Source organism: Alexandromys fortis, unplaced genomic scaffold (assembly GCF_014885135.2).
Source record: "Alexandromys fortis isolate MF-2015 unplaced genomic scaffold, M_Fortis_MF-2015_v1.1 scaffold_77, whole genome shotgun sequence".
NCBI classification, from domain to species: Eukaryota; Metazoa; Chordata; class Mammalia; order Rodentia; family Cricetidae; genus Alexandromys; species Alexandromys fortis.
In genome coordinates, this window is record NW_026067967.1 from 8,680,533 (window position 1) to 8,694,431 (window position 13,899).

The 13,899-nt window shown below is 46.3% G+C and overlaps 1 protein-coding gene across 1 annotated transcript in view; it reads left to right on the top strand.

Moving 5' to 3' along the window:
* The window catches only part of C2cd3 (C2 domain containing 3 centriole elongation regulator), a 98,022-nt gene that overhangs the window by 76,114 nt on the left and 8,009 nt on the right, over nucleotides 1-13,899 (top strand). The window contains 5 exon segments of the mRNA XM_050154456.1: nucleotides 330-463; nucleotides 1,344-1,505; nucleotides 3,677-3,879; nucleotides 6,377-7,256; nucleotides 10,980-11,091. Coding sequence (XP_050010413.1) covers nucleotides 330-463; nucleotides 1,344-1,505; nucleotides 3,677-3,879; nucleotides 6,377-7,256; nucleotides 10,980-11,091 — 1,491 coding nt within the window.

Consider the following 13,899-nt stretch of genomic DNA (forward strand, 5'->3'; position numbering starts at 1 on the left):
GAAGTCTTCTGGTCAGTTCTGGTGGTCAGGGGACAAGAGTATCACAGCCTTACCCTTATGTATGACTATAAAATCATGTCCTATCTAGTACCTAAGAGTAAGAACATAAATAGGAGAAAAGCAACTGAAAGGCAGCCTGAGGGCATGGTCTATAAAATAACCACCTGTTTCATAGGGTGATTATTAAGCTTAAGTGAGGCAGTGTATATTGCTCATAATTGTTCAGCACAAAGAGAAAGTTATACCAAGCAAATCTACAAATTCATGTACAGCTTTGCTCCGAGGGGATTGGTGGTAACCAGTGCACCATTTTTCTCATTGCTCTGCAGATACCTTTGTTCAGCCCCTTTCCATTCCCTGCCTCTTCTCTCTGTGACACATTCCCTGGGCCTATTGCAAGGTACTCCCAAGACCAGCTTGCCCACACTTTTCCAAAGGAGGTTGATTTCTCCTCTCCTGCAAGGTAATTGTTGATGGTAAGAGATAATTTAAAGGATGCATGTGAACTGTCTTGTCTCCTTTACTAGAGGAAGAAACCGAAGACAGGGGAAAAAATTCATACACAGACAGAAGGTAAATGAGTAGTTGCCTCAGCTTCAGGGTTTCAGAAAGAAATAAAATGATTGCTAACAGATGTGGAATTTGTTTTTAGGGGGTGATAAAATATTCTAAAACTGATTTTTGAAAAGGAGTAGATAACTCTGAATATACTAAAAAAATCACTGGGTTGTATATTTTAATTGGGTTAACTGAATGCTGTATGAATTACATCTCAATAAGGCTGCCTTATTAAAAGAGAAAGAAGATTGTTACAGTCACATTCTTGAGTACCATGCTTCAGAATGAAAAGATTCGTTCTAAAGATTAAAAGAGGCAGAGCTAGCGGGGCGGTGGTAGCGCACGCCTTTAATCCCAGCACTTGGGAGGCAGAGGCAGGCGGATCTCTGTGAGTTCGAGACCATCCTGGTCTACAAGAGCTAGTTCCAGGAAGGACAGGCTCCAAAACCACAGAGAAACCCTGTCTTGAGTAGATTAAACCCAGACAAATCCTACGACTGCCATCGTGATGAAGACTTGGAATGTGTTGTTGTTTCTCCTATCTCAGGTCTGTGTTTAGAACAGTAACCTGGGCTCTAATGTGGAGGACGTGTATAGTGGAGTGGGTGGGACTGAAAGTGAGTTCGTTTGGGAAACCTGCATGATCCAAGCAAGAGTGAGCAAGCCAGAAGTGGTTGCTGTGCTGGGGACTGGTCTGCGGTGTCCTTTCATGAAAATGACTCAGTTGCCACACTAGGATTCTCTCCTTGGTTAGGAATTTACTTCACTCCCAGTTTCCCCGACAGAAATGGTGCCATCAGAAGCCAGGCGGCACGCCATGAGGAGCATGTGCAGAACATCCGCCGATTCCACGAATCCCTGCAGCATGGGGAAGCAGTCTCGGCAGGTGATGAGAAGCAGACCACAGTGCCTTTGTCCTCCCACACCTCCATTCTGACTTCGCTCAGGTGAGGACCTGCAGTGAGGAGAAGCACAGAGCCCCAGTGCAGGAGATAGCCATGGCCAGATAACTACAGTGAAAGGTGGTGAGGGATGTGGTTCCCGTCCCAGAGAAGACAGAGGAATGAGTAATCTAGAAAGGTGAACATGGAAAGAGTTAAAGACAACACATGTGGGCTTTGAAAGAAGAGGCTAATAAATGTGAAGTCTATTCTGTGCAGAAAGATTATCTCCAAACCCCAGAGGCATAGAGTATATCAAGATTAGGGAAATACTGACTGCACAGTTGAAAAAAAAATCAGGCCAGGCGGTGGTGGCGCACGCCTTTAATCCCAGCACTCAGGAGGCAGAGGCAGATGGATCTCTGGGAGTTCGAGGCCAGCCCGGTCTACAAGAGCTAGTTCCGGGACAGGCACCAAAGCTACAGAGAAACCCTGTCTCGAAAAACCAAAAAAAAAAAAAAAAAAAAAAAAAAAAAAAAAAAAAAAAACCCAAAACAAAAAAAAAAAAAAAAAAAAAAAAAAAAAAAAAAAAAAACAGCTAAAGATGCAAGGTCGGCCGGCAAGATGGCTCAGTGGGTAGAGGCACTTGTACACAGGCCTCAGATCCTGAGTTCAGTCCCAGGATCTCACACAGCAACAGAAGAGAAACAGCTCCCTAGAGTTGTCTTCAATACACACACACACACACACACACACACACACACACACACACACACTAAATTGAATAAATAAAATTTAAGTGCAAGGAGCAGGGCAATTCTTTAGGAGTTAGCTCATGAAGGTTCTTGGCGACTGGGGAGCCATGTGTGACCCGTAGAGCAAGTACTGATACACCTGTGTCACTGGTGAGAGGACACAATATGGTGTCAGCAAGTGTGTAGGCCCTGATTCTGTGCCAGAACCTCTGATGGAACCCTTGGAATTGCAGATTTCCTAGCACTGTGCCAAGTGTCCTGCTGTAGGCGTTCATCTGCAGGACGTAGACACCTAGTGACCTGGTGACACTGCTGCCCTTTGATAAATTGGGTCCTCTAGTGCCAGAACAAAGATGAGCCCTGGACGTGACTCAGTCTGGGCGTATCAGGGCAGTAGACATGCTTCCCAGACTGTCTGTTCCAGGGTACTCATGGCCTAGTCAGAGGAACTTAATGAATACCAAATAATGAAAAATGACAATACTGAAAGTGGAGGCTGAGAGTAGAGGAGTTTAGGGGGCAGGGGACCCAGTGATTCCAGATAGTAGACTTCGAAAAGTCATGAGCAGCAACCTTAAAAGATGAATGGAAAGAAAAGACAAAGTAGAAAGTGGCGTGATCTCAAGTTTTATAATCTACAGAAGTGTGAGAAGTGTGAGTTTGGAACAGAGCCCATCTGATGTCCTCGAAAAAGCCTAAGACTTGGAGTCCCAGAATCTGAATAGCCACACACTGCTTCTTATCCTAGACAAATCACTTACATTCTCTGAACCTGAAGTTGTTTATTTGCAAAGTAACCATTACTGATTTCAAGTGGTTGGCTGAGAATTTCCAAAGGTCGATGTGATTCTTCAGTGGAGAGCAGTGAGAATGAAAACAGGGTTATTTTTAAGTCTCTCAGCTGTGTTAACTTCCTCAGTAGTCAGTTCTGTGTCAGGCGCTGTGCTGTGCATGGATATAGTAGATGTAAGGAATCATCACTGAGTCACAGTGATTGAGAAATACAAGGGAAACTGAGATGGAGTCCTGGAGCCAGCCTGGAGAGTTCAGGAAGGCTGGCTAGATGAGGATCAGGAGCGACTGAGGTAACAGGAGTAAGATGAAGTGAGGACCGCCATGATGAGGGCCAAGAATGATGCTTGAATGCCATGTGTTATGATACTTACCTGTAATCTCAGATGATGCAAGCTCCAGACTGATGCAAGTTCCAGGCCAGGCTGGGCTATATATGAAGACTTGTCTCAATGAAACAAAACAAGCTAACAAAAACTTATGAGAAAGTTGTGTTTTTTGCTAGATAGCAGAAGAGGAACCATTATTAGTCACACGGGGCGGGGAGAAAAGAGTAAAGGGTGGGTTGAAGAGGATAGTAGGCTCTCTGTAGCACTAAGCCAAGTGAGCAATATTGAAGTCCTGCCTTGTGTCACAAAGATTCCTGTAATCACTGAGTGGCCTCTTTGTCACCTTTCCCTTCTTCCCCAGGAAGAATCTGAGTGAGCTTGATGAGATCCAGAAGTACTTCACCCAGAAGCTCAACAAGCCTCTCCTGCCCTTGAGCTCTCCCAGTTCTCCTGCTCTCTCAAAGAGCCAGGAGAGCCCAGGAGCCAGCAGCCGAGACCCCGAGAACCAGTGCATCCTGGAGAAATCCAGTAACCTGGTGTTGCAAGTCAGTTCCCTAATCTCAGGTATGATTCAGAGCTGTTTCTGCTACAACTTTGGTCACTGGGTGCCCAGTCAGAGGCCACCTGAGAATCTACCCTCAGATAGTCCTCCATCACAAATACAAACAGTTTTCATGTCTCTTTTCTTCCTTTTTAAGGAAAGGATAGTGGTGTGAACAGGAGCATGTAGCAATGGGAAGAGCACCGGGATGAGAGGCAAAAGACCCAGATGATGGCATCTGGCATCAACTTGCTATTGACACTGGGCATGCTCTTTCCTTTCTTGACCTTTCATTCTCTAACCAAAAGTGACAGTCGTGGGTTAGATGATGTGGTGGACCCCAGCTGTTGTGAACTTGTCTTCACCACTGTCTTTCGGGCAGAACCTTAGCTATTCCCAGAGCCCAGAAGTGTGCAAGGGTTTTTTTGGTTGTTTGTTTGTTTGGTTGGTTAGCTGGCTTTGAGGCAGGATCTCACTATGTAGTTCAGGCTGGCCTCAGATTCACAATAATCTTCCTGCGGGCTGTGGTGACACGTGCCTTTAATCCCAGCACTTGGAAGCAGAGGTAGATGATCTCTGAGTTCAAGGCCAGCCTGGTCTAGAGAGCAAGTTCCAGGACAGGCTCTAGAGCTACACAGAGAAACCCTGTCTCGAAAAGAAAAAAAAAATCACTGTAAAAGATCTGCATGTAAAGACCTATCTATAGTTTACCATTTCAAAAGGTCCCTTAGAGTAGTTCTTATCCTGCCTCCATATTGGTGTTGAGAGGTGTGCCCTTTAGTGGACTTCCACTCACTCCATCTTCATCACCATCAGACAGACCAGACACAAACTTAGACTCTGTTGTGAGCCAAAGATGCTTCTCCCAAGAAAGAGCATTAAGACGAAACAAGAGAGACCTTATCAGGATACAAGTGGCTAGAGATAGGGGAATCCCCTTACAGGGGTATAGAAAAAGAATAGAAGGATTAAAGCTGTCCTTGAGGTCAAATTTAGAGGTTTAATGCTTACCCAGGGAGAAAATAAGGATGCAGGCCAGTGCCCAAATATATGCAAAGCCCTAGACTCCATCATAGTGCCTCAGACAGAAAAGGGGAAGAAGAAAAGGAAGTTGTTGGCAAGGAAATAACAGGATAAGAACTTATTTTCTCACAGACCATGGATTCTCTACATCAGGGCAACAGTCCAGAAGTAACAAAAGCTGTTCTGTGACCACAATGCTCAGTGTTCTTTTCTGAGGGGTCCTAGACTGGTGGATATGAGGAGTCACAGATGAGGTCTCATTCATGCTACATCTGTGTGGTCCTGGAGACAACATGAACCAGACATGTGAGCCATTCACAAGCTGATGTGGGAAACAGCTTTACCCGTGGCCAGTGTGTTCTTGTGTGTTCTAGCGCTTCCTTATGGAACATGGCCAGAATAAAGCCCTTCGGCTGGTGCAGCTGGGTAGACTTCCTGGAGGAGACTTAATAGGCATTGGGAGATAAATTGGTTTATAAAAAGGGAATTGCTCCAAGGCAATAATTAAGACCAAAAGACTAGGGCCAAATAAGTCTGTTTTGTTTAGAGGTACACTCACGTAGACATGCTCTCCTGATGTCTGAACCTTATGGCCATTCTAACAAGCCCTTCCTACCAGTTTACCCTCTAGCAGTGAGCAGGTATAGCCTTTAGCCCTGGAAATCAAATCCACTACTAGCTTCTGACTTTTACTCTAAAAGAACATGCCATTTACTGTCTTTGTTGTTTTGCTATTCCTTATTTGAGATGAGATCTTGGTATGTTGCCCAGGCTTGTTCAAAACTCCTATTCTAAAGCAATCCTGTTGCCTTGACTTTCAGAATAGCTAAAGCCAAAGGCATATACCATTATGCTAACTTATTTATTAACTTCTCTACCCTCATTTTACCCAAAAATTTGAGTTGACTAGTACTTTCTACTGATGAAGTGTCTACATGCACCATGCAAGGTATACTCGTTTTCTCATAGAGTATCAAGCCTGTGACGTGGCTGGTATTGGTCACATTAGAAGGAAAACAGGCCCAGAAGGAACAATTTGCTCATGACCACAAACTTGACTGCGCTCTTCCCAATGCCCTGCTGCCTCTGTTCTTTTCTTTTGTTGTACATTGATAAGATTTTCTTGCTTTTATTTTCCAAGTAAAATAGATAGTTGTAATAATTGTCATCGAATGGGTAAATGAGTGGATTCTCGTTTTGGTTTTAATGTAGGTGATTACTGAAGTAGATGGAAGCATGAGCATGCCCGTCAGGACCTCAGCTCCCGACAGATCTGAGCATGAGCACTCCACAGGTGTCTCCACAGCTACAAATAGAGTAGATCTCAGCCTCTGATAGTAGAATAAAGTACTAGAAATCACACTGCTGTAAACATAGTTTCACTGACTCCTGGGTTTGTCTAAGTCTGATCACAAGGACGCTTGTGAAGATAGAGGCCGGGAGGGCTGCGCGGTCTGTAGCCTGCACGTAGTGAGACTACTGTCTGTTGCTATGCAGATCTGCAGACGATCACCAGAGACTCACAAGCAGCTTTGACTTCTCGCCAAGCCAGGAGTAGAAGCAGAGCAGTCACCACCCTCCCAGATGCTCAGGACACAAAGGCCATGCAAGGACGAAGCACCACTCCAGAGGAGCCGGTGGCAGGAGTTGGAGAGACAAGCACAAATTCCCTGCCTGCTCCTGTTCTTCAAGAGACTTCAGAGTGGGGAAGAGTGCTCCGTGAGTCGGTGGAGCATGCACTACCTGTCACGAGGGTGCACAGCGGTGAGGACACTGAGGTGGACTCAGACCTCAGTGAAGAAGACTATGAGGAAGACTTCATTGAGCCCAGGACCCTAAATGAAATCACCACAGTGACCGACAAAACTAGTCCCTGGTCCAGTTTCATGTCAGACATGAGTGAGGTCTTTAGCTCTCGAGCCAGTGAGATACTGAGGGAAGGACCTTTCCCTAGAGAGGAACTTAAGGTCAGAAGTAGCTCGATGTCCAGCCCACAAAAGGTAGTCAACCCCCAATCTGTACAGGACTCCCCTAGCCAAAGGCCTAGTGAGGGTGGAGCCTGTAAGACCACAGTTGAAGAGTCTGCCTCAACCAAGCCTCGGCCTGTCCCAGGCCTAACATTCTCAGAGGCCCAAGAGAGCAATGATTCTGTTGGATGGAGCTCACCACATATAAATGAGGACAAGAGGCCCATGCCAGAGATCCTGGCTGAGAGTGAAGCCATCTCCAGTGAGTTCAGTGACTCTTCGGAGAGTCCTCTACACCTGCCCTCCCAAAGCAAAAGGGAAAACCACAAGGAACCACCCAAAGACTTTCCTGCTGTGAGGCAGAAGCAGGTAGCAACTGGACCAGAGGTGTCCACAAGGCAGAATCTCCTGTATCCTTTGGTGTTTCCCACAAGTGGGTACTTAGGCCATCCATCCCTGGGCACTTTGGATGCTGGTGCCAGGCTAAGAGAGTGAGCATGACCAGTGGCCCTTGTGGAATGCACTGGAGGGTGTAGGACATGGGAAGGCTCTTCCTTCAGAAGGCTCACCTGTGTGACTAGTGTTAAAAGTCCACCACCCACCACTGAAGCCAGGCTTGGTGGCCCATGCCTTTAATCTCAGATCTGAGGGCGCAGGACTGTGGTGGGAGAACTGGGAGCTCTATGTCAGTCTAAGCTACAGAGCAAGACCTTGTCCAAAAACAAAACAAAACAATCTCCCATTGATACCAGCCCCTTCCGTGTAAAGCGCTGATGGAGCCTGGGTGTTGGTAAACTCTGACAGCTTCAGCTTATACACCGTGAAGTTTCCTACCTGAAGGCAAGGGAGGCTGGAGCTAGGGCTGTAGTCCCATGGTAGAACCCTTGCCTAACCTTGGGTCCTATCTGCAGAACCACAGAAAGTAGGGTATTGCTATTGATTAGCATTTACTGTATGCTAGGAACTTGGTCAGTTTGTCACCACAAGTATTTTAGATCTACATGTGAGGAAACAGACTTAGTGACTTTTTTTAAGATTCATTTTATATGTATGGGTATTTTATGTGTGGGGGGAGGTATTTTGCCTGCGTACATGTCTGTGTACCATGTGTATGCAGTACACATGGAGGCCAGAAGAGGGTGCTGGATCCCCTAGAACTGGAGCTTATCATTGTGAACAGCCATGCAAATGCTGGGAACAGAACCTAGGTGCTCTAAACTAGCAACCAGTGTTCTTAACCACTGAAGCATTTTTCCAGCCCCCAAGAATTAACTTTTAAAAAAAAAAAGTGAGCCAGGTGGTAGTGGCAGAAACCTTTAATCCCAGCACTCAGGAGCAGAGGCAGGCGGATCTCTAAATTCTAGGCCAACTTGATCTACAGAGTGAGTTTTAGAACAGCTAGGGCTACACAGAGAAACCCTAAATAAAGGGGAGGGGGAGAAAGAAAAAAAAGAAAACGGTGACAGAACTAAGCAGTAGGTGTCATTGAGGTAGACTTGCCCAGGCTTCCAGAATGTCATTACTGATGGAAAGATGTGGTACCTTATACTCCCTGGTCCCTCCTTTTCCTAGCACCATCTATAGCCTTCATGTTTGCTTCTATCTGACTGATCTTATGAAGCATGCTGGCCAGTGAAGTAGGCTGCTTTATGATAAGAAATCTTCCCATCCTAGAAGTCGGGGGGCCTGACTTTGACCCTCCAGACCTCACTTCTTATTACTGGTATAAACTCAGGTTTAGCCTTTCTGAGCCTGTTCTCAGATCAAATGGGAGACATGATCTCTACCTGACCAGACTTACAAGCCTCAGGTCAGTGTCCTCTTCTTCCCCCATGCTCACCCTCACCTAGCATTGCAGAGTAGAAATCAGTAAATATAGATTAAACTGAACTATCGCATTTATATAAAATAGATAAAATCAGATGAGTAGAAATATTTGTATAAACCGTTAATTTGTGTGCACGTGGCATATTCATATGTGTGTGCCCATGTATATGCATATGTGCATATGATCACATGTGTGTGTGCTAGTGCGTGGAGGAAACACAGTCCTTGATTACAGACGGAGGATCAAGTGAGCATCTCAAACATGGAGACAAAAGTAGAGCTATGAGGCACTGTGAGTGCTGTCTTAATTAGGGTTTCTGCTGCTGTGAAGAGACACCATGACCACAGCAACTCTTATAAAGGAACACATTTAATTGAAGTGGCAGCTTACAGTTTTAGAGGTTTAGTCTATTACCATCATGGTGGGCAGTGAGCACGCAGACAGACCTGGTGCTGGAGAAAGAGCTTAGAGTTCTACATCTTGATTCACAGGCAACAGGAAGTGAACTGTGACACTGGGCCTAACTTTGAGACCTCAAAGCCTGCCCCAAGGGTGACACACTTCCTCCAGCAAGGCCACGCCTCCTAATGTGCCACTCCTTTTGGGGACCATTTCTTTCAAACCACCACAGGTGGCATGCAGACAGGTTCATGAGGTCTGGGAGGCACTGAGATGGCTGGCAAGGAGAGGCTGGTCAGAAGTGAGGATGGGTCCTGTGGTAGGAAGGACCATGCAATGGTGGGAGGAGACCCATGTCAGTGGCTGAGGAAATTAGTGGCCAGGACAGCTACAGTGGGCACCTGCTCCCTTCACACTGCAGCAACAAGAGCGCAGGTTTATGGTGTCAAGTGCCATCCTAAGCACGTGTCCTATATAAGCTCTTAACCCTCAGAAGGGGGTTCACGATGGGGTGGGATGGGCACAGTGTTAGTCTTTTTATAAATGTGAGACCCTTGTACACTTTCATAATCTGAGAAATAAGTAGACAAGAGCAAGCAGAAGGTGACAAGCTAAGGAGAGCTGTGTTAGGGTCCAGCTGATATCTCCCAGGAATGCTGCTCCTTCCCCATAACTTCAGCTGACTGTGGCTAAAAGTAGTAAGAGCAGCACCAGCAAACAGGCCCGGGTCAAAGGGTTCTACTCCTTTGGGACTCTGCACCACCTCACCTATCTAGGAGAATCAGAGGGTTGTTTATGTGGGTGCACATGGTCCATTCAGGGACATTCACTGAACATTTATTCTGTCCCAGGCACTATGCTAGGTAATAGGAATAGGACTGTAAAAATGACATTATCTCTACCCTCTCGGAGACTACTCTATCGTAAAAGAAAAACAATAAGATGGAAAGCTAGGTAAATAAGTCAGAGCCATAATTAGCTGTTTAAACAGAAATCGTAAAAAATGCACCACAAAAGTCCTGTCTCCCTCAAAAGTAAGGCAGTCTGAGTCAGTGCTGTGATTCAGCAGATTTCTGTAGAGCAGTGTGCTTCTAACATCAGCTTAGGAGGGTACAGAGAAGTCTGAGCCACAGCTCACACCTTTATAGGTCTCATCTGCAGGTATGCCACGCCTCCCACCCCCCAGTTCTGGCTTTTTAATGTGTTCAGAGAACAGCCAGTAGACAGGTCTCCCCCAGTACCAGTCACATCCATCCTGGTCAAGGGCATTGCCCTAGGGCCACCTTGCCCTCCTCCCTATGTCTGAACATCACTTTTAACCGGCTGCAAGCCCTAGGCAGTACTGGGGAACCGAAGGAAATTGTGTTGAGAAACTTGAAGAATATTGAAGTAAATACAGACTGGAGAGATGCTCAGTAACTAAGCCCTGGCTGATCTTCCAGAAGAACAGGCTCAACTCACAGCATTCACACTGGCTCACAATGTAACTCCAGTTCTGCGAACTCTGGTGCCCTCTTCCAGCCTCCTTAAGCACTAGGCCTGCATGTGGTACACCGACATACACGCAGAGAAAACACCCAGACATATACAATAATAATTTGAAAAAAGGTCTTATAATAATTGAACATTCTTCTGTGTTACTACTTTCGGGAGCAGAGGAGGAGGGACCATGTAGCTGAGACTAGAAAAGGTCTTCCTGGGGGCAGTTGGGATGTGGACTAGAGAGAGAGGGAAGGGAAGGAGGAAGGATGTTAGGAGAGGGCAGGGTCTTCCAGCGAGGGAACCACTTCTGCTAAGGATTCGTGAATGGGAGGAATAAGGTGAGGAAAACACGAGTCACGGTGTGGTTGGGGTCTGGCACGGGGGCAGACATCTCAGCACTTCTGTCCCTTAATTACCATTGCAGCCCGGAACCTATTGTGGTGCCCAACTTCTTTTTGCCTCCCCAACAACTGGAGGCCTCTCTGCGCATGATCTCCCACTCTCCAGCTCTGCCACCACCAGCCACAACTGACCAGGTAAGGGCAGCCACCAGCCACGGCTGACCAGGTAAGAGCAGCTCTGGTCTCCTCTCTTGTCCAGTCAGCGTCTCTTCCCTAAACACATATAACACCCAGAGCTGCCCTGGGTCATCTCCCTGAAGAAGCTGTGTCCCTACAAATAAGAAGTACATCCCTAGGGGATGGGACAGTCCAGTCATCCAGATGAAGAGCAGAGTAATAAAAGCAATGTGCCTAGTTGCTACTTACAATACACCTTCATAACTCACTCATCTCAGGCAGCTTGGGACACATGTCCAGATCCCTGTTCTCCACTTTTCTGCTCTGACATAGTGCCTGGTCTTCATTGCAAAACTAATAACCATAATATTCTGAATATATATGTGTGTGTGTATGTATAATCCATAGGTATGGATTATATAGATAAATTATCTGGCTTTGTGTAATACAGGTCCTCAACAAACTAACAAAAAGCCAGCCAGGTATGGTGTCAGAGGCCTGTGACTCAGCCTTTGGTGAAACAGAAACAGTTCATCTTTTTTTAAAAAAGAAAGAAGGATTGGTCCAAGAACAGGTCATACCTGTGACCCTGCCCCCGGGCTACCTTGCCATTCCCCAGAGCCACCTGACTGCTTTCCCTCCTTGGATTCCCTCTGGGAGAATGTGACCTAATTTATATTTTAGCAAATACACAGAATGCCACATTTGTGGGGAGAGGCGGAAACACATAATAGGGGAGAAAAGAGCCAGGAACTGGTGCTATGTAGCAGACACAAAGCAACCTCCCCAGAACTTTCAGAACATTTTTTCAGAGACAAATATAAGTTATAAGAAAAATGTGCTTGCTTGTTCAATGTGGCAAAAGCCCCTTCAATATTTCTTTGACTTGGACTTTGTTCCAAGTACCCTACGGTCAGACTGTTTTAGCCCTTCAGCAACTGGATGGGATAGCCAGAGTATCATTACTAAAATGAGTACGTCAGAGTCGGCACTGTGGCAGGCTATCAGACAGAAGCAACATAAAGGAGAAAGGCTTGCTTCAGAGATCTCTGTTTGTAGTCCTGGGCTGCACTGGTTGTGGCAGAAGCTACCCACCTCAAGACAGACAGGAAGCAAGTAAACAGAAGGACCAGTGAGTAGACTGTAACCACCAGAGGCTCATTAGCCTCCAGCCTGGCCCCTCCAGAAACTCCCACAATCTCCTAAAACAGAGCCACATGAGACTTTTGAAGGAACACTTAATATCCAAACCATGACAACAAGGAAACTGAGGCTCAGAGCTTCCTGCCCACATCTGCAAGGCATTAGAATGTCTATACAGGAAGAAACTGACGGATAAAGACTGAGTCTCTTGTCACAGAACTAGAAACTTTAGGAGTCAAGTGACTCTGTGTATGCAACCTGCCCTCTTCTTTCCACCTGAAATCCTGACACTGCTGCTTTTGTTTCGTGTGTGTGTGTGTGTGTGTGTGCTTGTGTGGGTACTGAAATTACAGTGTACCACCACACCCAGCACATGGAAATGTTTTCCTAGCCTATCTGCCTTGGTTTAAATAGACTTCATTTAGCAGTTAACAATGTAAACATTTTACATGCCGCCCTAGAGTCCATGTTAATAAGGGATAGAGTCAGTTCTGACTGGTCCTGGGAGCCCAGTGGTAGAGTTCTATACTTGGTCATGGCTAATAGGCCAAGAGACAGCTGTGTGATGGTTCTCAAGAGAAGAATTAAGATGTTTCAGCCATTCAGTGACTTTCTTCTCCTTCTCTCCAACCTCCCCAACATGTTTCCAAAACATCTTTTTGTTTGTCAGACAGCTCAATCTGAGGTCCTGTGTATCTTAATAGATTCCCTCCAGGGGCAGAAATGTTTTCTCTAGGGAACCTTTGGGCTGTTGTGGTCCTGATTCCTACCCTGGCTCACCTTCTTGCTCTGCACCTCTTCTGACATTTCACACACATGGCCAAGGCATCTGCACAAGGCTTTGGGGGCTGTGTCCAGGCATTGAGCATCAGCTTGTAGTATGACATTCATGGAACAGAGAAACCAAAGGATCTGGGGCCTGTGGCTTGACCTGTCTGGGTCTCAGTTTTGTGCTAGGTAACATGGAGCTAACAGTGAGTGGTTAGCAGGTTGGGGTGAGAATTAGTAGGCACACTTGAATGCTCCCTGCCGCCCTCCGGGCCAAGTGGGTGAAGGGTCAGTGCGTCATACAGCACAGGAAGACTTCTGCAAGCCACTGTGTGTTTGTGCCTCTGTGATGGCTTCCTCCCTGCGGGGACAGACTGTCTTGATCTTTGAGACAGCGTGGGAGAAAGAAGAGATGAGAATCTCCTGTTCCTTAAAGGGCACACTGGGTTTCAGGAAGATGAGCTACATACAGTTCCCTGACTGCTCATAGTGGAACTCCATTGCCTGCTGCCCTTGGGGCCACTTCTCTACTTAGGACTTCAGTCGTGGCCCCAGTTAAGATAACCAGTGTCATCACAGTTTGCCCAGTTTCAGCACTGGAAGGTCTCAGACCAGGAAACCCCAGGAGATGGATTTGGGCTGAAAGCCTGCTGGTACTGAAAGTCAGATCACCCATGTGTTTAAGGTACTAGTATGAAACTTAAACAAAACCAAAACAGAATTTCCATGTCTTATTCCGGCAATGTTAATAATAAAATGGAAAATTATAAAGAAGGGGACCTTATACTTATGTGCCTGATATCAAGAACTATCACAAATGATAACAAAGGCACTGCAGCCTTCCACAGAGGGTACTCCTGTGGGCTGTCTGCCCAGCTCTGTTGACTCGGCCTTGGACTGGTGCTGTCCTTGTAG